This window comes from Chironomus tepperi, unplaced genomic scaffold (assembly GCF_022539635.2).
Source record: "Chironomus tepperi strain 1889 unplaced genomic scaffold, CSIRO-AGI_Ctep_v1 contig_34, whole genome shotgun sequence".
Taxonomy (NCBI): Eukaryota; Metazoa; Arthropoda; class Insecta; order Diptera; family Chironomidae; genus Chironomus; species Chironomus tepperi.
Window position 1 is genome coordinate 970,100 of NW_027226156.1, and position 24,487 is coordinate 994,586.

Here is a 24,487-nt window from a genome sequence, read left to right on the forward strand (position 1 = left end):
AAGAAGAAATTATGAATTGTAAAAAATTGGAACTAAATTACAACTGGAGTGACTTGACAGAAAAAAGTCAAAAATTGTTGCTGAAAACAAAAATAAATTTCCAAAATAATTCACAACCAACTTTAGCGGAACTGATCATATCTGGTCATAAAACTGAGGAACCATCAACGAGTACAGCCGTAGTCAATGACAAGGAAGTCATAGATGGTCTGGTTGATGTTCAGCTCTTGAATTTATTGCTGGAAAATAAAGTTCCAGTCAACACAAAAGAAGATAACAGTGAGTCAAAGGAACATTTTCAGTTGCTATTCCAGCCAAGGGTCTTTATTAGAAAATCTAAAATGAGATACAAAGAAGCTGCATTAGAAAATTCAAACCAAAAGATAAAAATTGAAGGAAAAAAAATTTCTCAAGAAACACTCATGTTGGAAGCCAAAAACCAGAGGTATGTCCTTATCTCAGATCAAGCTGGAAATGGCAAAAGTTGGGCAATTAAAAACTTCACAAATATCCTCCGTGAAAAGAATCCAACAAGTTGGGTGACTTATGTGGACTTGAAACAGTTCATTGACGAGTTTAAGGCACAAAAAGGTGAACCGGAATTTTCAAGTTTTATGGTCGATCACATTTTGAAGCCACAACAGCAATTTGAGGTCAAAATCTTCAAAAAAATGTACAAGAACGGCAAAGTTTTCGTTCTTTTTGATGGATTTGATGAAATTGCTCCAAATTATGCTGATTTTGTTTTAAAATTGGTACAGAATTTCCAACAAAATGGGGGTAATCAGCTGTGGATTGCAACTCGAGACTATTTTGAGGTCAATTTAAAAAAAAAACTCAAGCTTGATGTAGCTTATGGTCTTGATGAGATGACAGAGGATGAAGGAATAGAATTGATAGCAAAAAGCTGGATTCTTAATGATTTAATTAAGGAAAAAACTGTGCCGAAATTGAAGGAAGACTTTGAAAGTCGTGTCAAGGAGTCACCGAAATATAAAATATATAAGCAAAAAGCTCGTCAAACCATCAAAAAGGCTTTAATTTCACTAAAGAATTCAGTCGGTCTGCCTCAACTGTTCAAAATGATTGCTGCTGGATTCAAGGATGAAAAAAATGTTGACAACTTGCAAGGATTAAAAATTTACATCAAATTCATAGAAATTCTGTACTTAAGATACTCGCGTAGTAAAGGTCAGATTAGAGAGCAAGCAAATATCAATGCTCAACGAAATTTAAGGCTAAACTTCTTCAAATTTCATCAATTTCATGCAATTTTAAGCTTATTTCCAATAATAGTTGCAAAACTTTTTCCTGGATATGACGGCATTGAATGGCTAAAGGAAGAAATCATCGCTGGTGGCATGTTGACCATAATAAATGGAAAAGTTTATTTCATAAACGAGACTATCCGTGATTATTTTGTTGCTGACGCAATTGTAAATGCAATGAAAGATCAACAAGGAGGCTATAAACTTTCAAGTGCTTTAAATGAAAATGAACTTTTAAGTTCATTAAATGAAATCATGACGGAGAAACAATTCAAAATTATTAGAACATTCATTTTCCATGCCTGTAATGAAAAGGAAGTGCTCGATAAAGTAGGAATACGACTAAAAAATTACATTTATTCTCCAGAAAACTTCAGATTATTTTTCACTGAAAATCTTTGTAATCTTGTTGGTTTTGGAATCGAAGTGCTGAAAAACGGAAGTTATGAAATAGCTAAAATTGTCTTTGATCTAAATGCCTATTATATTTCTAATTTCATACAAAACGTAGAAATATTTTTACAATTTCAAGATTTTTTGTTATATTTATTTTCGAAACATGTCGAGGATTTAAAGGTTTTTATAATCGAATACGAAATCGTTATAAAAATCTTTACATCAAATTTTGACACGGGAATTTTTGAGAATTTTGTGCTAAAAATAGAAGAAAAAACTGATCGAGAATTTATCAAACAAGCACTGATGGTGAAGCGTGATTCCGAAAACATTTTTTACTTCCTCGCTAAATCCTCAAATTTAACTGCTCAAAAAGTTCAAAAATTCCTTGAAATAATGAAAAAATACTTTACAGTCAATAATTTATTTGAATTAATGATCAATTGCAACAAAAATGAGCAAAATATTTTACAAGTTTGTGTTGAATCAGGAAGTAAAGAAAATCTCAAAAATATTTGGATAGAAAGTGAAAAATATTTCACAAATCAAAATGATCCACAAAAATTTAAAGAGCTTGTTAAGCATCAAGACATATATGAAAAAAATATTTTTCATGCCGCTGCTAGGTGTAACAACATTGAAGTGCATCAGACTTTGTGGAAACTTTTGCTCAAAACATTTGAAAATCGAGAGGAATTGAAGGATTTTATTCTGCAAAAAGATAAATATGAAAACAATTTTGTTCATGAAGTTTTGAGAAGGAATAAAAGTTCAGCAAAAGTTATGTGGACATTCGAATTTCTAGAAGAAAACTTCACTAAAGCTCAATTCAAAGAAATTTTAAAATCAAAAGGTTGGTGGAAAATGAGTTTACTTCAATATGCTGCAAATGAGTCAAATCCTTATGAAGTTCATCAATATTTGTGGAAATTTTTCGGTAACTTTTGTGGAAGTGATAAAAAGTTTTTGGAAATTCTCAAGGAAGTCGATAAAGATGGACAAAATATTTTTCATATTGCTGTAATTAGGTCATCAAGTGAAGTATTTGACTACATGATTCAAGAATTTAAAAAACTTACATCACTAGATGAAATCAAAGACATGTTGAAGAAATTGAATAAATGGAATCAAAATTTGTTGCAGTCAGCAGCAAAAAAGAATAAATCTTCAGAATCTTTATGGAAAACTTTAGGAAACTATCTTAATAATTCAGAAATTTTGAAGTTCATAGAACATGTTGATAATGATGGAAATAATCTTCTTTTTAATGCTGTCAAAAGGAACAGAAAAGAAATTGTAGAACTGACATGGAAAAAAATTAAAGATTTTTTGACTCACGATGAACAAGTTAAATATTTAAAAGTGAAGGGAAAAGATCACAAAAATTTACTTCAATGTTCTTTAGATTACGATGATTACAAAATTGAAATTCATGCTTGGGTTACAAATGTCATGCAAGAATATAAAATTAAGCTTGAAGTCTAATGCTTACTGAATGTTAAAAATCTATAAATTTAATAATTTGTCAAAAAAAAGTTTTAAAATTTCAATAAAATAAGTTTCGTTTTTAACTCAAAATTAACTTTAAATCATAGTTTGCAAGACTTGGATTCAATCTGTGGAGCCCGCCGGAGTCAGACTCTTGAAATCCTGACGATTCTGCTCTGTATCAATTCTTGAATGTTCAATTTATGCTTCATGCTCTGGTATGAGATACAAAAAGGGATTTAAGCTGGTCAAGCAAGTTTTGGATGAATGGGAATTGACCCTTGGCTATTTATTGTTAGTATAATGAATGTGCATGTAAATGACCCTCAATTGGCTTTTTATTAACTTTAAATATGGAGGGTTTGTGACTTTTGACACAATCCTGAACAGCACAACTGGAGTAATCGATCCAAAATACGGCACCATTGAGGTGTCACACTGGATTGGTTCCGCATTTGGAATCGATTAACCGACTTTTGTTATTCAGGAAGTTTGCAAATCAAACACAGAACAAATTTGAGTTCTCTCTAAAAATACTCACAGCATATTCATCTGTAATGACTGATTTATCAATAACACGAGACTACTTCCACTGTTGCCCCGTCTATTGCTGCATTTACACTAATGTAAAGTATCTCTCATTCATTAATTCCAGTTATTGCTGTATGTTATTGATGCGATTTATTATTCTCAAATTCAACTCCACTTCTGTTGCCTTACTTGCCTTTTGTTGCTATTCTTCTACTCATTATTTGTTAAAAAGATGAAAAATCATTTCAGTCATAAATTCAAATTTAAAATTCCCATCGACGGCGAATTTTATTTTTTGTTTTTTTGCTGCTTCCCCAACTTGATTCTTATTTTTTCAATGCTTTCTATGTTCAAATTGATGCCAGATGACATGATATAGTGGAAGTGAATGGAAGATAAACAAAAAAAAAATACTTTTTATGCTGTACATGTTGAAAACTCGAGGGTTGGTTTGGGTGATTGAGAATATACATTAATATTTATATGAGATATGGGATATTAGGAGTATGTAGAGGAAGGTGCTAGGATACGTAGTCAATAAAGTAGTGATAATCATAAAAATCAGTAAAGTCGCACAATCTACACCACTTTTGACCTCTAAGGCATGATTATTCAGTGACTTAACCTAAAAATCCATAATCCTTGACTCCATATCCAAGCAATATCCTCACTCATCCTCAATACAACCTCTTCATATGCAAATTAAACGAAATAAAATTCATCAAAGAACTTTCACTCATCTCCCATCCCACCCCACACAACTCATTTTCACCCTCTCGATTCCATTTCTTTTCCACTCACTTACTTCCTCGCCTTCTTTCTTTCCATCGCATGATATTTTTTTAAATTTGAAAATTTATTGACGTCGAATTCATTTGCCAGATATTACACACGTCTTTCGATCCATTCAGCATCCGTACACTCCACTGTGCTGTTCTTGATGATATTAATATAAATATATGAGGCACAAACAAACCATAAACACAGCAACTGAGTGTGAGGATGATGCAGGAGCACTAAAATACTTAAATTATGCCAAACGAGGGAACAAAGTACTTGAAAATGCGCGGAGAAACAATGAATGGGTCGATAGGCATGTAAATATCTTTCTTATGACTAGATATCTATATTGAAGATGAATAGCGACAGATTGAAAGACATTTATGTAAATGAAATTGAAATTGAAGACTTTTTTGGAGAGGAAATTGATGTAATTTGGTAACTGAGAGGTGACAGGAGGGATGTGTGATGTGGATTGGGAATTATTTATTGATTTTGAGCAGCTAGTTGGGCAAGAGTATTCAAATTTGTACAATTAACAAGACTTTGGGTTTGAAAATTCAGGAACCGCACAATCTGCACGACTTTTGAAATTCATAAAATTGTGATTATTTTGTTCCATGCCACACAACATCCAACATATATCCAGTCATGCAGTTTCAATCTTCAAAGTAAAAATACCAAAAAAAGTTCACAACAAACTCATCCAATTCGACAAAAACACAAGAATCAGAACACAAAACTTCACATACATGATAAATTTCGACATTGCACATCTAAAATTTCAACGTACACATGCCCGAGATGAAGAACACAAACTGCTTAGGGTGAATTTTTAATTAACAAAAAAAAAAAAAAAAAAAACTAAATGTAAAATAATTTTTTTTGATGATTTTCAGTTCCTTTTATTTGTGTCATGCTCATATGTACGTGGATAATGGATTTTTTTTTGTAGACTTGCACACATGTAGTTGTAAATCATTATTTATTATTATTTTTCACGTTTGTTATTTATGCAAATGAATAGATTGAATCGGGTAATACTGATTATAATGCTGTTGTGGATAGGGACAAGTTGGATTGTTTCAGTGACTTTTTGATGATATTTTTAGATTTTTTTTGGGTATTTTGCGATGCATTTGGTTTTTGAGGAATAAGGTTAGTTTTGAGGGATATGTGCAGTTACAAGGAATAAGTTCAATTGTGAAGAATAAGTTCAGTTTTGAGGGATAAGTTCAGTTTTGAGGAATAAGTTCAATTTTGAGAATAAGTTCATTTTTGGAGATAAATTCAGTTTTGAGAAATAAGTTCAATTTTGTGGAAGAAGTTAAATTTTGAAGGATAAGTTCAGTTTTGAGAAAAAAGTTCAATTTTGTGGAGTAAGTTAAATTTTGAAGGATAAGTTCAATTTTGAGGAATGTGTTCAGTTTTGAGGGATAAGTTCAGTTTCGAAGAATAAGTTCAGTTTTGTGGAATATATTCAGCTGTAAAATATTGTAGATATTAATTCAAACCAAACACCAAAATCTTCCATTTTCAAAAATATTCTCCCAAAAAATTCACAAAATTCAGCCATTCTTAAAATTACGCACATGAATCCTTTCACATTCAATCCCATCTCGAGTTTTATTGCGTAAAAGAAAATCCGCATCACCCTCATCTCATGACAACAATCCTTTCTCTTCAAGTTCTTCCTACACATTCACCGAATATACATTACGACACAAAAATGCGATAAGAAAGGGAAAAACTCGCAACCCTTTTTTTTTTGGTGTCTTGAAGCACCGCCAACAACATCAACCCTCGTTGAATTCTTGCCTTTATCATTGAAGAAAATTCGTATATGACACAAAAGAGTTACAATTGTTACGCACTCTCAGCTCATAATATGTAGTGTACGTGCTTCAAAGATATTTTTTTCATGCAGCTATGCTATGTGATATAAAAGGGTTGAGGAAGAAAGGAACGACAAAGAAGGTAGAAGCTTAAAGAATGAAAAATGTAAAGAACTAAAGGGTTATTGAATTACGGTTTGCAGATCGTGAAGGAGTTCCTTTGAATTTGAAAATTTTTTTTGTAGAGTTTTTAGATGTTTAAGGTGCTGTGACTTTAATGCAGGTAAGAGGTTTTAGGAACAACATTTAAATTGTTAGTTACCTTCAAACTTTTTCCTATTTACATGCTTAATTGTCATTTTAATGGACCATAATTATGAAATATTTGATTCCTTTTATGCCACACCTTGGCACACATCATACGGTTTACAGCTGTTCCAAAAATCACACAGGTTGCCGACCAACATTCAAGATCATTGATTCAAGACTTTAGTGATGTGCTGTGTTGTGCTACATAATGAAACGCAATGGACTCAAAGCAGTTGAGAGATAAAGTTGTGTTGGAAATTAACAAGCAAAAGCCAGCGATAAAGTCTGTTTTAGGCGACATCTAAGTGAGGCCATGGATCATAATTGATGTGTACGGCCAGCGAGTAAGCATATTTAAAAGTAAGTATTAATAAAATTGAAAATTAACAATTATTTGTCAAAAATAAAAGCAATTATTTATTAATGCTATGAATATATTTTGTTCATTTTTAATATAAATCGTGACTATACACGAGTCATACAATCATATGCGATGTACATAAAATAATCAAAATTCAAGTGAATTCTTCTTTCTTTTATTTGTGATTTGTTGATTATTGGCGATTTTATTGCATTTTGTCTGAGTGTCTGGCTAAAAGAGTTGAATTTTTGGCATCAGGGGTATGAAACTATAAGAGCAGTGCGTTCTTAATGGGGTATGCAACTAATAAAAGGACCTATTTTAGATTTTGAGGAATAATCAACTACATAAAATGACCTAAGTTTGCATTTTGTATGAATTCATCTTCAAAAATGATATAATCTGCACCTTAAGGGGTACACAACTTCTTGAAGGGTGCGCAACGTCAAAAAATGACCAAATTTGTATCCTAAAGGGTGCGCAACTACAAAAATGATTTACTTTGGACCTTAAAGGGTACACAACTACAAAATAATGACATAGTCTACATCTTGAAGGGTGCGAAACTACAAAAAAATGACCAAATCTGTATATGCGCTTCCTGTCCCTTCTAACTCAATCCACATCATTCTTAGCTCGCTCTCACTCTTTCCTATATGTCGGCACAGTAAATGAACAACTAAGAGAGTGTGAGAGAAGAACAGAAAAAAAAAATTATATCTTTTGATGCCAAAGAAGAAACCAAAAACATTGCAAAATCATTTTTTTTTATTTGTTTAAGAAACTTCGCTTGTATCCGTGGGAAATAAAAGATTAAACGTTATTCATGATGTATGAATGACTTGATTGCTCATCTCATGTAATTGTAGACATTAACTCGTGCATAGGTGAATTGAATTTATAATCAAGTAAATAAATGGAACTGAAAATGATAGTTTAAGATGTAATTGAAATGTTATGAGAAAAAAATTTCAATATTTTTATTATAGGCGTGGCATAAATGCACACACATGTCACATGCTCACACATCAGACAACCCTACACATGTGTGATAGTAGTTTGATGTGATTAGATTGAAGGATGAACCTCCTTTTTTCGTGATATTCAGGCATAGATTAGGGTTATTTACTAATTTTATAACGGCTTTTTGGGGAAGGAGGGTGAACAATGCGTTTAGTCAGTGATGGACAACCTACATGCCGCTAAATATTTTGATAAATATCATGAATCGTATGGCGTATGCTGTTTCAATTGAGGCCTAGTAGGGAAGGTATGACGTGAAAAATAAAAGGTTTCCCAGTACTGTGTTATGACGAACAGCATGGGGGAAGGGATAGAGGTGGGGGGAGAACCCCTTAAAATGAAGGAAATAGGATTTTTGGCTCGTAATCTCTATCAAATTGAAGGAGCTGGAGGATGGAATTGGATTCAAAGTCTGCTCCCAAAACTAACTTAATGTCACCATGACATCCCTATTCTCCCTCTAGATACGCCTTATAACAGCTCATCTAGCATATCTTAGTACTAAGGTGTAGAATTCTAGGTACAATTACTCTTAAATCTCATCATAAAATTGACACAACACAACAATAAAGAAATTAGAAAATTTTTAGCAAACAAACAAGACCGACAACCCTCATCGAACATGTAATTCCATCCCCACATCCATTTCATCACCCATATCAAGTCTCATTTATGTCATAAAATTTGCAAAATACAACAAATCACGAGGACTTAAATGAATCATCAGATTTCCATAAAAAATCTGCTTGTAATTTCACTCAAATTGCATGCATCATATCAGTATCATAATATTGACATAAAGGAAGAAAGTGCTGAGGGGTATGAGACATTGTATGTGCAAAAAAAAAAAAAAAACAGCAACGATGTGAAAGTGAAGCGTGTCGCTGATTTTTAAAAAAAGAGAAAGGGAAAGTCAATTGACTATTTAGACACTGCAAAATTATGCGAGGGTGAATGAAAATATTTGCAATAAAATGCCATGCTGTGGTTTGCCATTTGTCAATTTGCCTTTTGTTCATTTTTTGTGGGTGAAATTTTATTGGCAGTTGATGAAATTAGAGAGATTAGTATGTGTGGAAATATGTGGACGTTGATCTTTAAAGGAATTTACGGAATATTTGCACATTTTGAAAGGATATACAATTAAGTAATAAAAAAGTTTTTAGAAGGGGTATGCAACTAAGCATCAAAAAACTTTAAAAGGGTATGCAACTAAGCATCAAAACAGTTTTCGAAGGGGTATGCAACTAAGCATCACAACAGCTTTAAAAGGGCATTCAACTAAGCATCAAAACAGCTTTAAAAGGGGTATGCAACTAAGCATCAAAACAGCTTTAAAAGGGGTATGCAACTAAGCATTAAAACAGCTTTAAAAAGGGAATGCAACTAATTTTCCAAATAAATTGACAACTTAAGGGGTTTACAACTAAGAAGGTTCATTCAACCATGCAGTAAAATATATAAAATAGAATCGATACAAGGGTGTCTAAAGATGCATCACATGTTCAGTGATGCAAGTTGAGCTGTAATATATGTCGAAAAACTTAAAGGATTCATTATGAAACAACACATTGATCTGCAACAAAAAGTTACAACATTTTTAAGTATTTACCAGTGCACGATTCTTCTATTATGAGTTCGATTTTTATGACATTATTTTAAAATATTTATTATTGGTAGCACGTGCTTTTACTAGATCTACTTAGTTCCGTATAAAAGCTTAACTGTTTTAAGTCTGCTTTCAGTACAGTCTCGAACATCAATACTTAAAGTTTAATTAAGGAATTAATTGGAAAAGGAATAAAGAAATAAACATGAAAATTCACTTTATTGTGCTTAGTTGTTATGTATTTTACTCATCGTACGCTGGAGGTCCTTCGTATTATTTAGAATCATCATCTAGTACACAAGAAAACTCATCAAATGAAATATCATCATCCACATCATCTGAACAGTCATTGTCTTCGCTGCCACTGTCTACAAATGATAGTCCAATAAGTTCTGACTCGTCTGTAAGTTCTCACTCGTCTCTAAGTTCTGACTCGTCAGTAAGTGAGTCTGTAAGTTCTGACTCGTCAGTAAGCTCCGACTCGTCAGTAAGCTCCGACTCGTCAGTAAGTTCTGACTCGTCTGTAAGTGACTCAGTAAGTTCTGACTCGTCTGTAAGCTCCGACTCGTCAGTAAGTTCTGACTCGTCTGTAAGTTCTGACTCGTCAGTAAGTGAGTCGGTAAGTTCTGACTCGTCAGTAAGTTCCGACTCGTCAGTAAGTTCTGACTCGTCTGTAAGTTCTGACTCGTCTGTAAGTTCTGACTCGTCTCTAAGTTCTGACTCGTCAGTAAGTGAGTCTGTAAGTTCTGACTCGTCAGTAAGCTCCGACTCGTCAGTAAGTGAGTCTGTAAGTTCTGACTCGTCAGTAAGTGACTCAGTAAGTTCTGACTCGTCTGTAAGCTCCGACTCGTCAGTAAGTTCTGACTCGTCAGTAAGTGAGTCTGTAAGTTCTGACTCGTCAGTAAGCTCCGACTCGTCAGTAAGTTCTGACTCGTCTGTAAGTTCTGACTCGTCAGTAAGTGAGTCGTCAAGTTCTGACTCGTCAGTAAGTTCCGACTCGTCAGTAAGCTCCGACTCGTCAGTAAGTTCTGACTCGTCAGTAAGTGAGTCTGTAAGTTCTGACTCGTCAGTAAGTTCCGACTCGTCAGTAAGCTCCGACTCGTCAGTAAGCTCCGACTCGTCAGTAAGTTCTGACTCGTCTGTAAGTTCTGACTCGTCAGTAAGTGACTCAGTAAGTTCTGACTCGTCAGTAAGCTCCGACTCGTCAGTAAGTGAGTCTGTAAGTTCTGACTCGTCAGTAAGTGACTCAGTAAGTTCTGACTCGTCTGTAAGCTCCGACTCGTCAGTAAGTTCTGACTCGTCAGTAAGTGAGTCTGTAAGTTCTGACTCGTCAGTAAGCTCCGACTCGTCAGTAAGTTCTGACTCGTCTGTAAGTTCTGACTCGTCAGTAAGTGAGTCGTCAAGTTCTGACTCGTCAGTAAGTTCCGACTCGTCAGTAAGCTCCGACTCGTCAGTAAGTTCTGACTCGTCAGTAAGTGAGTCTGTAAGTTCTGACTCGTCAGTAAGCTCCGACTCGTCAGTAAGCTCCGACTCGTCAGTAAGCTCCGACTCGTCAGTAAGCTCCGACTCGTCAGTAAGTTCTGACTCGTCTGTAAGTTCTGACTCGTCAGTAAGTGACTCAGTAAGTTCTGACTCGTCAGTAAGCTCCGACTCGTCAGTAAGTGAGTCTGTAAGTTCTGACTCGTCAGTAAGTTCCGACTCGTCAGTAAGCTCCGACTCGTCTGTAAGTTCTGACTCGTCAGTAAGTGACTCAGTAAGTTCTGACTCGTCTGTAAGCTCCGACTCGTCAGTAAGTTCCGACTCGTCAGTAAGGGAATCAGTAAGTTCCGACTCGTCTGTAAGTTCTGACTCGTCAGTAAGTGAATCAGTAAGTTCTGACTCGTCAGTAAGTTCTGACTCGTCAGTAAGTTCTGACTCGTCTGTAAGTTCTGACTCGTCAGTTAGTGAGTCTGTAAGCTCCGACTCGTCAGTAAGTTCCGACTCGTCAGTAAGTTCCGACTCGTCAGTAAGTTCTGACTCGTCTGTAAGTTCTGACTCGTCAGTAAGTGAGTCGGTAAGTTCTGACTCGTCAGTAAGTTCCGACTCGTCAGTAAGTTCTGACTCGTCTGTAAGTTCTGACTCGTCAGTTAGTGAGTCTGTAAGCTCCGACTCGTCAGTAAGTTCCGACTCGTCAGTAAGTTCCGACTCGTCAGTAAGTTCTGACTCGTCTGTAAGTTCTGACTCGTCAGTAAGTGAGTCGGTAAGTTCTGACTCGTCAGTAAGTTCCGACTCGTCAGTAAGTTCTGACTCGTCTCTAAGTTCTGACTCGTCAGTAAGTGAGTCTGTAAGTTCTGACTCGTCAGTAAGCTCCGACTCGTCAGTAAGCTCCGACTCGTCAGTAAGTTCTGACTTGTCTGTAAGTTCTGACTCGTCAGTAAGTGACTCAGTAAGTTCTGACTCGTCTGTAAGTTCCGACTCGTCAGTAAGTTCTGACTCGTCAGTAAGTGAGTCTGTAAGTTCTGACTCGTCAGTAAGCTCCGACTCGTCAGTAAGTTCTGACTCGTCTGTAAGTTCTGACTCGTCAGTAAGTGAGTCGTCAAGTTCTGACTCGTCAGTAAGTTCCGACTCGTCAGTAAGCTCCGACTCGTCAGTAAGTGAGTCTGTAAGTTCTGACTCGTCAGTAAGCTCCGACTCGTCAGTAAGCTCCGACTCGTCAGTAAGTTCTGACTCGTCTGTAAGTTCTGACTCGTCAGTAAGTGAGTCGTCAAGTTCTGACTCGTCAGTAAGTTCCGACTCGTCAGTAAGCTCCGACTCGTCAGTAAGTTCTGACTCGTCAGTAAGTGAGTCTGTAAGTTCTGACTCGTCAGTAAGCTCCGACTCGTCAGTAAGCTCCGACTCGTCAGTAAGTTCTGACTCGTCTGTAAGTTCTGACTCGTCAGTAAGTGAGTCGTCAAGTTCTGACTCGTCAGTAAGTTCTGACTCGTCAGTAAGCTCCGACTCGTCAGTAAGCTCCGACTCGTCAGTAAGTTCTGACTCGTCTGTAAGTTCTGACTCGTCAGTAAGTGACTCAGTAAGTTCTGACTCGTCTGTAAGCTCCGACTCGTCAGTAAGTTCTGACTCGTCTGTAAGTTCTGACTCGTCTGTAAGTTCTGACTCGTCAGTAAGTGAGTCGTCAAGTTCTGACTCGTCAGTAAGTTCCGACTCGTCAGTAAGCTCCGACTCATCAGTAAGTGAATCAGTAAGTTCCGACTCGTCAGTAAGCTCCGACTCGTCAGTAAGTTCTGACTCGTCTGTAAGTTCTGACTCGTCTGTAAGTTCTGACTCGTCTCTAAGTTCTGACTCGTCAGTAAGTGAGTCTGTAAGTTCTGACTCGTCAGTAAGCTCCGACTCGTCAGTAAGCTCCGACTCGTCAGTAAGTTCTGACTTGTCTGTAAGTTCTGACTCGTCAGTAAGTGACTCAGTAAGTTCTGACTCGTCTGTAAGCTCCGACTCGTCAGTAAGTTCTGACTCGTCAGTAAGTGAGTCTGTAAGTTCTGACTCGTCAGTAAGCTCCGACTCGTCAGTAAGTTCTGACTCGTCAGTAAGTGAGTCTGTAAGTTCTGACTCGTCAGTAAGCTCCGACTCGTCAGTAAGCTCCGACTCGTCAGTAAGTTCTGACTCGTCTGTAAGTTCTGACTCGTCAGTAAGTGACTCAGTAAGTTCTGACTCGTCTGTAAGCTCCGACTCGTCAGTAAGTTCTGACTCGTCTGTAAGTTCTGACTCGTCAGTAAGTGAGTCGTAAGTTCTGACTCGTCAGTAAGTTCCGACTCGTCAGTAAGCTCCGACTCGTCAGTAAGTTCTGACTCGTCAGTAAGTGAGTCTGTAAGTTCTGACTCGTCAGTAAGCTCCGACTCGTCAGTAAGCTCCGACTCGTCAGTAAGTTCTGACTCGTCTGTAAGTTCTGACTCGTCAGTAAGTGACTCAGTAAGTTCTGACTCGTCTGTAAGCTCCGACTCGTCAGTAAGTTCTGACTCGTCTGTAAGTGACTCAGTAAGTTCCGACTCGTCAGTAAGTTCCGACTCGTCAGTAAGGGAATCAGTAAGTTCCGACTCGTCTGTAAGTTCTGACTCGTCAGTAAGTGAATCAGTAAGTTCTGACTCGTCAGTAAGTTCTGACTCGTCAGTAAGTTCTGACTCGTCTGTAAGTTCTGACTCGTCAGTAAGTGAGTCTGTAAGCTCCGACTCGTCAGTAAGTTCCGACTCGTCAGTAAGTTCCGACTCGTCAGTAAGTTCTGACTCGTCTGTAAGTTCTGACTCGTCAGTAAGTGAGTCGGTAAGTTCTGACTCGTCAGTAAGTTCCGACTCGTCAGTAAGTTCTGACTCGTCTGTAAGTTCTGACTCGTCAGTAAGTGAATCAGTAAGTTCCGACTCGTCAGTAAGCTCCGACTCGTCAGTAAGTTCTGACTCGTCTGTAAGTTCTGACTCATCAGTAAGTGAATCAGTAAGTTCCGACTCGTCAGTAAGCTCCGACTCGTCAGTAAGTTCTGACTCGTCTGTAAGTTCTGACTCGTCTGTAAGTTCTGACTCGTCTGTAAGTTCTGACTCGTCTCTAAGTTCTGACTCGTCAGTAAGTGAGTCTGTAAGTTCTGACTCGTCAGTAAGTTCCGACTCGTCAGTAAGTTCCGACTCGTCAGTAAGTTCTGACTCGTCAGTAAGTTCTGACTCGTCAGTAAGTGAATCAGTAAGTTCTGACTCGTCTGTAAGCTCCGACTCGTCAGTAAGTTCTGACTCCTCAGTAAGTGAGTCTGTAAGTTCTGACTCGTCAGTAAGTTCCGACTCGTCAGTAAGTTCTGACTCGTCAGTAAGTTCTGACTCGTCAGTAAGTGAGTGTAAGTTCTGACTCATCAGTAAGTTCCGACTCGTCAGTAAGCTCCGACTCGTCAGTAAGTGAATCAGTAAGTTCCGACTCGTCAGTAAGTTCCGACTCGTCAGTAAGCTGACTCGTCAGTAAGTTCTGACTCGTCTGTAAGTTCTGACTCGTCAGTAAGTGAGTCGTCAAGTTCTGACTCGTCAGTAAGTTCCGACTCGTCAGTAAGCTCCGACTCGTCAGTAAGTTCTGACTCGTCAGTAAGTGAGTCTGTAAGTTCTGACTCGTCAGTAAGCTCCGACTCGTCAGTAAGCTCCGACTCGTCAGTAAGTTCTGACTCGTCTGTAAGTTCTGACTCGTCAGTAAGTGACTCAGTAAGTTCTGACTCGTCTGTAAGCTCCGACTCGTCAGTAAGTTCTGACTCGTCTGTAAGTTCTGACTCGTCAGTAAGTGAGTCGTCAAGTTCTGACTCGTCAGTAAGTTCCGACTCGTCAGTAAGCTCCGACTCGTCAGTAAGTTCTGACTCGTCAGTAAGTGAGTCTGTAAGTTCTGATTCGTCAGTAAGCTCCGACTCGTCAGTAAGCTCCGACTCGTCAGTAAGTTCTGACTCGTCTGTAAGTTCTGACTCGTCAGTAAGTGACTCAGTAAGTTCTGACTCGTCTGTAAGCTCCGACTCGTCAGTAAGTTCTGACTCGTCTGTAAGTTCTGACTCGTCAGTAAGTGAGTCGTCAAGTTCTGACTCGTCAGTAAGTTCCGACTCGTCAGTAAGCTCCGACTCGTCAGTAAGTTCTGACTCGTCGTCAGTCTGACTCGTCAGTAAGTTCCGACTCGTCAGTAAGTTCCGACTCGTCATTAAGTTCTGACTCGTCAGTAAGTTCTGACTCGTCAGTAAGTGAATCAGTAAATTCCGACTCGTCAGTAAGCTCCGACTCGTCAGTAAGTTCTGACACGTCTGTAAGCTCCGACTCGTCAGTAAGTTCTGACTCGTCAGTAAGTGAGTCTGTAAGTTCCGACTCGTCAGTAAGTTCCGACTCGTCAGTAAGTTCCGACTCGTCAGTAAGTTCCGACTCGTCAGTAAGTTCTGACTCGTCTGTAAGTTCTGACTCGTCAGTAAGTGAATCAGTAAGTTCCGACTCGTCAGTAAGTTCCGACTCGTCAGTAAGTGAATCAGTAAGTTCCGACTCTTCTGTAAGTTCTGACTCGTCAGTAAGTTCCGACTCGTCAGTAAGTTCTGACTCGTCAGTAAGTGAGTCTGTAAGCTCCGACTCGTCAGTAGGTTCTGATTCGTCAGTAAGTTCTGACTCCTCAGTAAATTCCGACTCGTCAGTAAGTTACGACTCGTCAGTAAGTTCTGACTCGTCTGTAAGTTCTGACTCGTCAGTAAGTTCTGACTCGTCAGTAAGTGAATCAGTAAGTTCCGACTCGTCAGTAAGCTCCGACTCGTCAGTAAGTGAATCAGTAAGTTCCGACTCGTCAGTAAGTTCCGACTCGTCAGTAAGCTCCGACTCGTCAGTAAGTTCTGACTCGTCAGTAAGTTCTGACTCGTCAGTAAGTTCTGACTCGTCAGTAAGTTCCGACTCGTCAGTAAGTTCTGACTCGTCAGTAAGTTCTGACTCGTCAGTAAGTTCTGACTCGTCAGTAAGTTCAGACTCGTCAGTAAGTTCTGACTCGTCAGTAAGTTCAGACTCGTCAGTAAGTTCAGGCTCGTCAGTAAGTTCTGACTCGTCAGTAAGTTCAGGTTCATCAGTAAGTTCTGACTCGTCAGTAAGTTCAGGCTCGTCAGTTAGTTCTGACTCGTCAGTAAGTTCCGACTCGTCAGTAAGTTCAGGCTCGTCAGTAAGTTCTGATTCGTCAGTAAGTTCCGACTCGTCAGTAAGTTCCGACTCGTCAGTAAGTTCCGACTCGTCAGTAAGCTCCGACTCGTCAGTAAGTTCTGACTCGTCAGTAAGTTCTGACTCGTCAGTAAGTTCTGACTCGTCTGTAAGCTCCGACTCGTCAGTAAGTTCTGACTCCTCAGTAAGTGAGTCTGTAAGTTCTGACTCGTCAGTAAGTTCCGACTCGTCAGTAAGTTCTGACTCGTCAGTAAGTTCCGACTCGTCAGTAAGTTCAGGCTCGTCAGTAAGTTCTGATTCGTCAGTAAGTTCTGATTCGTCAGTAAGTTCAGGCTCGTCAGTAAGTTCAGGCTCGTCAGTTAGTTCTGACTCGTCAGTAAGTTCCGACTCGTCAGTAAGTTCAGGCTCGTCAGTAAGTTCTGATTCGTCAGTAAGTTCTGACTCGTCAGTTAGTTCTGACTCGTCAGTAAGTTCCGACTCGTCAGTAAGTTCAGGCTCGTCAGTAAGTTCTGATTCGTCAGTAAGTTCTGACTCGTCAGTAAGTTCAGGCTCGTCAGTAAGTTCAGACTCGTCAGTAAGTTCTGACTCGTCAGTAAGTTCAGGCTCTTCAGTAAGTTCAGACTCGTCAGTAAGTTCAGGATCGTCAGTAAGTTCAGACTCGTCAGTAAGTTCCGACTCGTCAGTAAGCTCAGGCTCGTCAGTAAGTTCTGACTCGTCAGTAAGTTCTGTATCATCATCAAGTTCTGTATCATCAATAAGTTCAGAATCGTCACAAATTACTCCTTCGCCCTCAAGCACTACAACAACAACAACTCCAACAACAACAACTTCTACTACAACAACTCCTACAACATCTACCACAACTTCTACAACAACAACAACAACAACAACTCCTACAACAACACCAACAATAACAACAACTCCAACAACAACAACAACTACAACAACAACAACTCCTCCTACAACAACCACTACAACTCCAACGACAACTACAATAGCTTCAAATATAAAGAAATGTGCGACATGTGAAAGCATTTGGTCAACTGGAAAGGAACCATCGAGTTCAGACTGTGATCCAAATAACAATGTAAAGCAAACTGTCGTAGCTGTCTATAAGAGTCCCCAGAGGACAGTCACTGGTGCCTGTGTCGGACAAATACCTACAGGACCAATGTCCAAGGTATTTGAGTCAGTTACTTTTAGTTCATTTGTAAAGTAAAATTCAAAAAATGCCGTAACGGTCAAAATAAATTCAAATTTCCAATCAAACTTCCAATCTGTTTTCCATACCCGCATTTGTTTATAATTTAGTAAAAGTACACAAAGTTTAAAAAATGTTAATTTCTAGTCATTTGAAATGAGAAATCAACATAATGTCCTTATTAAGATCAAATGCAATGAAGTTTCTTAGCATTTGCATTATCATTTCATTAATTCTGACATTCATCATTAGCGTATTGCCAATTTCATTGGGTATGTATCAAGAAAATCTGTCAATTCTTCATAATCATTAAAAAAAATTGTTTTTTTTTTCAGAGCCTTGCAACTGCGAGAACTACATCGAGTCCCACAACTCAATTCACAATGATGTTCAGAATAAAAAATATTACAACTCAATAATCAACTCGTTAAATATTGGAAATAAGAAGAAATTAGCACTTGTTGTACCATTTCGTGATAGATTTGATGAATTACTTGATTTTGCACCACATATGAATAAGTTTTTGACTGAACAGGGCGTGCCACATCACATATTTATAGTCAATCAGATTGATCGTTATAGATTTAATCGTGCTGCATTGATTAATGTTGGATTTTTATTTGTCAAGGATCATTTTGACTATATTGCTATGCATGGTAAGGACTTGGTGGAGAAATTAACTCTGGCTTAGGGATTTGAAGCAAACTTTTGGATATTGACTCAAACATTGACTCAGTTCCCCTTTAAATTAACTCAAATTCACTCAGATATTGACCCAGTTCCTCTTAAATTGGCTCAGTTCCTTCAAGAAATGAACCCAGTTGCTCTCAAAGTTGACTCAGATCCTGTTGGAAATGGAGCTAATTCCTCTCAAATTGGCTCAATTCCACATAGAAATGGATTCAGTTCCTTCTAGAAATGGGCCCAGTACCTCTCAAAATTAACTCAATACGCCTCAAAAATGCACCCAGTTCCTCCAAAAACCATCCAAAATACCCTCAAAATCATCACTAATAATCTTCATTATTCATTCCAGATGTCGACCTCCTACCGATCAACAAAGACTTAAAATACGAATATCCAACTAGTCCCCTACACATAGCAGCACCAGGTTTGCATCCAAAATATCACTATCCAAGCTTCATTGGTGGAATTTTATTGCTCAAAAATGACCATTTTGAACTTGTCAATGGAATGTCGACAAAATATTGGGGCTGGGGACTTGAGGATGATGAATTTTATGTGAGACTAAAAGATGCTGGACTTGATATTATGCGGCCACAAAATATTAAAACAAATATGACGAATACATTCATACATAATCATGATCGTCTACATAGGAGACGTGATACCCTTAAATGTTACAATCAAAAAGAGGAAACAAGAAAACGTGATAGAAAAACTGGATTAAGCACTATGAAATACAATATTAATGCACGAAAGGAGCTCGAAATTGATGGTGTTAGAGTGACTGTCCTTAATGTTAAACTTGAATGCGATAAAAACTTAACGCCATGGTGCGATTGCACTGAGATGCCAAAAGAGTCAAAGCCTAAGAGTAAAGGACGTCGATGACTCTTTTTTTTTGTGAGATTTTTTTTAAATAAATTAATAAATTTTTTTTGATAATATTTGACTGGATTTATTGGACTTCTTTTATTTCAGGATCTTCTGACTTGATTGTAGCGACATCTTCAGTTAGTCATGTAAAATTTGTAGTTTTATGCAGGAGATAACTAGTTCTTATCATATGAAATACAATTAATGATTTGGAGGTCAATTAAGACAGTCGATCAATCAATCAATCTGTTCCATTTTCCAAGATTTCAGACAAAAAGACAAATTGACTTCTAAAAGACATCCAAACCTTCAGAATTTCCAAGAATTTCCTCAAAAATTCTGTAAATTTCCATTAAATCCGTAAAAAAAAGAATGCAAAAAAGAAAGCTCTGTTTTCGCCCGGTCTCGAACCGGGGACCTCGAGTGTGTTAGACTCGCGTGATAACCCCTACACTACGAAAACGTACAGCATCTTATGTCCATTAAGCTACCGCCAATGAACACTGATTTGTTTAATTTTGGCAAATTGATGTGAATTAATCTCGAGCTTTGAAGCTTTGTTAGATGTGAATAGGGATGGAAGTTGAGTGAAGTATTGAATAAAGTTGGAGGTGAAGCCAGGAGGAGGGTGGTTGGAGGGACTGGTTGGGTCTATCCACCTATCTTTTGATCAAATAACCTGACCATAATCTACTGATATTTCAAATCTGATCTTTGGTAATTGACCGAAGTCAATAGACAAAAGACCATCCAGTCAGTAGTTAATGACGACCAGCCGCCCAAGGTCTAAAAAAAATCCCCTAAAAAAATCAATTTCAGGTTCCAAAAAAGAAAGCTCTGTTTTCGCCCGGTCTCGAACCGGGGACCTCGAGTGTGTTAGACTCGCGTGATAACCCCTACACTACGAAAACGTACAGCATCTTATGTCCATTAAGCCACGGCCAATGAACACTGATTTGTTTGATTTTGGCAAATTGATGTGAATTAATCTCGAGCTTTGAAGCCAGGATGGATAAGAGGGTAGTTGGATCAATCCACATTCAAATAACCCTTATCCGACCGAAGTCATTGTGCCGGTTCTGTAGGCAAAAGACCATCCAGACCCTTCAAACCAGACAGTAATCAATAGGCAAAAGACCAGTCGGTAGTTAATGACGACCAGCCGCCCCCGGCGTTTTTAAAATTTTAAAAAAATTCAATTTCAGGTTCCAAAAAAGAAAGCTCTGTTTTCGCCCGGTCTCGAACCGGGGACCTCGAGTGTGTTAGACTCGCGTGATAACCCCTACACTACGAAAACGTACAGCATCTTATGTCCATTGAGCCACGGCCAATGAACACTGATTTGTTTAATTTTGGCAATTTTATGTGAATTAATTTCAAGCTTTGAAGCTCTTACAGATGTGAATGGTGATTGTAATTGAATGAATGATCTGCCTCTGGACTAGATGGACATCCTGTACACTATTGTGCTGCCTTAAATCTTTTGAAAATGCCATAAATCGTATTCCGTACTCGATTTCAATTTATACTCACTACTGGACCAGTTAAATAGAGTTCTTGCTGGAATTTCGACCTTAATTGTAGGGCTGCATGGATACACCCATGAGTAGAGTACTAAGTTGACTCCCCAAAATCAAAAACACTTCCATAATTTTTCAAATAGCATTTCATTTATTGTTATAATTCATTTTGTCCGTCCACCAACCAGCGTTAAGTCACAGAAAATAGAAATAAATCTTTTACAAGAAATTAAAAAAATTATTTGGAATTCTTGTTCATGGACTGTCTATGGTTTATAAGGTGTAATTAAATTTTCTGAAAATTCCTTAACTTTTTCAGTTCCACGAACTTCCTTGTCCAACAAAGGCAACTTAACAACATGAAAATCTTCATATAAATCAGCCATTTGATCTAAATATTTTGTTTGTGTTCTCAATCGTGCCTCACACATGTTACATGGCGGTTGACCCTCCTTCTTAAACAGCAACTGATTAACAATTATATTATGGGTATCAATGCCTGTCTTCATAAGCTCCTGAATTAAACGTTCCGTCTCGTAAAGTGACAAAAATTCAGCAATACAAACACATATGAAGGTTGTCTGATCTGGATTCTTAAATTGTTGATTTACTAGTCGAATTATGTTAAGCATTTCCTCCAACTTTTTCGTAAATGAGTCGGCATTAAAGTCATTGACACCAAATATTGAGCCTACTTGATTCATAAATGGAAGAAGTTTCATTTTAAGACGCAACATTTTGCCAATTCCTTTCTCAACGACTTGTGGAAACGATAGAAGACGTAATGTGTGACCTGTTGGTGCCGTATCAAATACCACGACGGAAAAGTTCATTGAGTTGACTAATTTCATTACTTCCGCGTAGCTCATTGCTTCGTCAATGCCCTAAATTGGAATGGAAAATTATTTATGATGATTTTTGAAGGATATTTAGGGTGCAGGTATGATTTTGGACATAGTCATTGCCAATAATACAAGATTCAATACTTACAGGTAGAGCACCAACAATCTCCTGCAGAATTCCTTTCGTTAATTTCAATGATGAATCTTCACTCTCAAAATATTCATCTGGAAGCTCATTAACACCAACACTTGGATCTACTTCCATTGCAAACAGATTACTGTAAAGTCACAAGATAATAAGGTTAATTGATCCCTTTAAAAATGTATCAAGCTATAGCTACTCACTCAAATCCATTGACTTTTGTTGGAACCTTGGTGAATTTTTGATCAAATGCATCGCTAATGTTGTGAGCTGGATCAGTCGACAGAATTAATACAGATGGACGAACTTTTGCTAATTGTACAGCCAAGGAGCAACTGCATGTTGTCTTACCGACACCGCCTTTGCCTGTAAAATTTTATTTTTTTTATGTGCCATGTCATGTTTTTGGGATTTAAATTTGATAATTTACCTCCAACAAATATCCATTTTAATGTTGACTGCTCGATGACATTGTTTAAAGTTGGCTCAAGATCCTCACAGTCCATTTTTTATTGTTTGATTTATGTTAAATGATTTGATTGAAGTTTAAATTTAAAGTGAATATTTTTTTTATATTCTTTTATGTCTTGTGTCTTGTGGAAGGAATTGAATGAAAACAAAAAAGTTTCTCGATGTGGAGAAGTTTCCTGCGATTTTAATTTGAAATTTTAAAATACGTTATGAAAATGTCGATGGTTGCTTTGAGGATTTTGAGATTTATTTTTTTTTTTTCACATTTTTTGCAAATTGTAACATTTAAAATTTTTATTAACATTTTTACAAATTTTTTAACTTTTCAAGTTTTTTTCAATTTTTTTCAAATTTTGAAATTTTTCCAAATTTTGAAATTTTTCCAAATTTTTAAATTTTTCCAAATTTTTAAATTTTTCCAAATTTTTAAATTTTTTCAAATTTTTAAATTTTTTCAAATTTTTAAATTTTTCCAAATTTTTCAATTTTTTTTTAAAATTTCAAATTTTTCAATTTTTTAAAATTTTTAATTTTTTCAAATTTTTTTATCATTTAAATTTTTTCAAATTTTTAAATTTTTTCAAATTTTTAAATTTTTTTGTTTTTTTTTTACATTTTCATAAAGTTCAATACTCCTTAGTTGATTAAAAAAAATTATCATTAACATTTTATCAATTCCAACTGCTAATTCCTTCCTAAAAATAGATCCTCAAAATGCCAGAGATCCCATAGATATCAAGGGATTTCAAACCTCAAATCCCCTTGAAAAATAAACCCATAAATAATTAAATGCCCTCAGTATAAGTGTGCAGTTTGATGTAAATATGGTCTTTATTTTTGTGTGTCTCAATTTCTCACATTTGTGACAATTTCTCAATAATTTTAGCACCTCTCATCCTCTCATATCTTCTTACTGATTCTCAGTGTCACGTTGTGATCATATGATAAATAAACTCGCACACTTTAATATAAAAACAATTTTAAATTGTTTTGTTTTCTCAATTCTTTCAGTTGCATTTTGTAAATTGAACAGACTTGAAGATAGTCATGCAAATTATGATGAATCAATTGCCTCGGAATATTTTAGTTGAGATTTTTTCACATCTTGGTGCAGACAATTTAATTGCGGCATGCAAAGTTTGTCAATTGTGAGTCAAAAAAATTTTTTAAAAAATTTAAAAAAAATTAAAAAATTAAAAAAAAAATTTTAAAAAATTTAAATAAAATTTATAAAAAATTAAAAAAATTGAAAAAGTTCAAAAAAGTCTTCGTTAATTCCAAAAATACTCAAATTCCAGATGGTCATGCATCATCAAAACAACCCCCGAAGTCATGAGAACCGTCTCAGTTAAACTCACATCCGACCGGTCTACAGAGAACATCACAATCCTCGATCAAGTTCCTTCCGGACTCCATCAAAATCTAGAAATCATCGACTATTGTGCTGACTTTATGATGCTCAAGCAGGTCCTGTCAATGCACAAAACTTACATCAGTTGCATCAAAATTGTTCGACCAGCAATCTGGCGCGCAAAAATGTTTACGGAAACTTTTAGTCAATTGAGAAATTTGAGTCAATTGACATTGGATAATTGCCAGTTGAGAGATATTGAGGAGATTGGTGAGACTGACGAGAGTGGAGAGAATTTTGTGAACTTGCGGCATTTGACGATTGTGAATTGTTGTTGTGATATTTTTGAGATTTTTAAGGACTGCAATGTAAGTTGTGTTTATTGATATTTTAATTTAATTTTTTTCAAATTTTTCAATTTTTTTTAAATTTTTCAATTTTTTAAAATTTCCATTTTTCCAGCTCACATCACTAACCATCGAATATTCACCAATAGCCAACCCAGAGAAGCCAGCATCAATGAAATGTCTAACAAACTTCCTGAAAAAATCATCAAAAATCTCAAATTTGTCAATCTCCGGAATCACAAATTTCCCTGACAATTTCCTTTCTGAAAAATTAAATTTTAAATTTCAACTTCAACATTTAAAAATGGATGAAATTGAAGGATTTGAAGTATCTGAGTGCTGTGCCGTTGACTTCCTCGAGTCACAAAGAGGATCTTTAAAGACATTGTCAATCATGAAGTCATCAAAAAGTGAAAAATTACAAAATTTGATTAATGAAATTAAATCTTTTATAAATTGTGATAATAAGTGTTGTTAAATTGATGGTTTTGAGTTATAATGTCAGATTTCGGTTGTTCTGTCTACTTTAGAGTATGTCCAATCCCTCATTGGTATGAAAGCTCGACATAGTGTCGAATTTCTTATCCAAAATCCAAGTGAACAGTGACTTCTGCTCAAAACTGTTAAATTTGGTTGAATACTTTGTAATTTAAGTTGCTATACCTAAATCCTAGTTCTACAAATAGAGCACGTCAAGTGATCATCTGTATAGGGTCATGATAAATATCCTAAACCCCCAAAACACCCCAAAATTCATCAAAAATAAAATCAACAAACAGATTTCACTCAAAAATTTA

The 24,487-nt window shown here is 36.7% G+C and overlaps 4 protein-coding genes and 3 non-coding genes across 7 annotated transcripts; 3 read left to right on the forward strand and 4 right to left on the reverse strand.

Moving 5' to 3' along the window:
* The first annotated feature begins 341 nt into the window (after nt 1-341).
* Nucleotides 342-17,609, forward strand: LOC139097826 (streptococcal hemagglutinin-like). Its single transcript, XM_070649782.1, has 9 exons — nt 342-1,598; nt 11,150-12,075; nt 12,181-13,323; nt 13,362-13,780; nt 14,466-14,496; nt 14,588-15,202; nt 15,246-15,530; nt 15,600-15,818; nt 15,888-17,609. The coding sequence occupies exons 1-9, from the start codon at nt 342-344 to the stop codon at nt 17,473-17,475; spliced, it is 6,483 nt and encodes a 2,160-aa protein (XP_070505883.1). The 3' UTR covers nt 17,476-17,609.
* Nucleotides 17,540-19,088, forward strand: beta4GalT7 (beta-1,4-galactosyltransferase 7). The gene is made up of 3 exons (XM_070647361.1): nt 17,540-17,729; nt 17,793-18,113; nt 18,494-19,088. Exons 1-3 carry the CDS (start codon nt 17,630-17,632, stop codon nt 19,030-19,032), a joined length of 960 nt encoding a protein of 319 aa, XP_070503462.1. The 5' UTR covers nt 17,540-17,629; the 3' UTR covers nt 19,033-19,088.
* A 319-nt stretch (nt 19,089-19,407) lies between these two features.
* Nucleotides 19,408-19,480, reverse strand: TRNAV-AAC (transfer RNA valine (anticodon AAC)). The gene has a single exon. It is a non-coding gene; the product is annotated as a tRNA-Val (tRNA).
* Nucleotides 19,481-19,855: 375 nt separating this feature from the next.
* TRNAV-AAC (transfer RNA valine (anticodon AAC)) lies at nt 19,856-19,928 on the reverse strand. The gene has a single exon. It is a non-coding gene; the product is annotated as a tRNA-Val (tRNA).
* Nucleotides 19,929-20,241: 313 nt separating this feature from the next.
* TRNAV-AAC (transfer RNA valine (anticodon AAC)) lies at nt 20,242-20,314 on the reverse strand. The gene has a single exon. It is a non-coding gene; the product is annotated as a tRNA-Val (tRNA).
* Nucleotides 20,315-20,665: 351 nt separating this feature from the next.
* LOC139095982 (ATPase ASNA1 homolog) lies at nt 20,666-22,141 on the reverse strand. The gene is made up of 4 exons (XM_070647563.1): nt 21,952-22,141; nt 21,725-21,887; nt 21,528-21,657; nt 20,666-21,421 (listed from the first exon to the last, which is right to left on the reverse strand). The coding sequence occupies exons 1-4, from the start codon at nt 22,025-22,027 to the stop codon at nt 20,804-20,806; spliced, it is 987 nt and encodes a 328-aa protein (XP_070503664.1). The 5' UTR covers nt 22,028-22,141; the 3' UTR covers nt 20,666-20,803.
* A 729-nt stretch (nt 22,142-22,870) lies between these two features.
* LOC139096162 (uncharacterized) lies at nt 22,871-24,487 on the forward strand. Its single transcript, XM_070647830.1, has 3 exons — nt 22,871-23,140; nt 23,291-23,711; nt 23,806-24,487. Exons 1-3 carry the CDS (start codon nt 23,040-23,042, stop codon nt 24,166-24,168), a joined length of 885 nt encoding a protein of 294 aa, XP_070503931.1. The 5' UTR covers nt 22,871-23,039; the 3' UTR covers nt 24,169-24,487.

What these genes read in the sequence shown, in the direction of transcription:
- beta4GalT7 (XM_070647361.1), top strand. Translation starts at nt 17,630, where the DNA reads ATGTCCTTATTAAGATCAAATGCAATGAAGTTTCTTAGCATTTGCATT. An exon ending in CGTATTGCCAATTTCATTGG is followed by an intron (nt 17,730 to 17,792) that starts GTATGTATCAAG and finishes TTTTTTTTTCAG; the next exon opens with AGCCTTGCAACTGCGAGAAC. An exon ending in TGACTATATTGCTATGCATG is followed by an intron (nt 18,114 to 18,493) that starts GTAAGGACTTGG and finishes TATTCATTCCAG; the next exon opens with ATGTCGACCTCCTACCGATC.
- LOC139096162 (XM_070647830.1), top strand. Translation starts at nt 23,040, where the DNA reads ATGCAAATTATGATGAATCAATTGCCTCGGAATATTTTAGTTGAGATT. An exon ending in GCATGCAAAGTTTGTCAATT is followed by an intron (nt 23,141 to 23,290) that starts GTGAGTCAAAAA and finishes CTCAAATTCCAG; the next exon opens with ATGGTCATGCATCATCAAAA. An exon ending in AGATTTTTAAGGACTGCAAT is followed by an intron (nt 23,712 to 23,805) that starts GTAAGTTGTGTT and finishes CCATTTTTCCAG; the next exon opens with CTCACATCACTAACCATCGA.
- LOC139097826 (XM_070649782.1), top strand. Translation starts at nt 342, where the DNA reads ATGAGATACAAAGAAGCTGCATTAGAAAATTCAAACCAAAAGATAAAA. An exon ending in AAGTTCTGACTCGTCAGTAA is followed by an intron (nt 13,781 to 14,465) that starts GTGAGTCTGTAA and finishes CTGACTCATCAG; the next exon opens with TAAGTTCCGACTCGTCAGTA. An exon ending in TCGTCTGTAAGTTCTGACTC is followed by an intron (nt 15,531 to 15,599) that starts GTCAGTAAGTGA and finishes TGAATCAGTAAG; the next exon opens with TTCCGACTCTTCTGTAAGTT.
- LOC139095982 (XM_070647563.1), bottom strand. Translation starts at nt 22,027, where the DNA reads ATGGACTGTGAGGATCTTGAGCCAACTTTAAACAATGTCATCGAGCAG. An exon ending in AAAATGGATATTTGTTGGAG is followed by an intron (nt 21,888 to 21,951) that starts GTAAATTATCAA and finishes AAAATTTTACAG; the next exon opens with GCAAAGGCGGTGTCGGTAAG. An exon ending in AGATTGTTGGTGCTCTACCT is followed by an intron (nt 21,422 to 21,527) that starts GTAAGTATTGAA and finishes ATTCCAATTTAG; the next exon opens with GGCATTGACGAAGCAATGAG.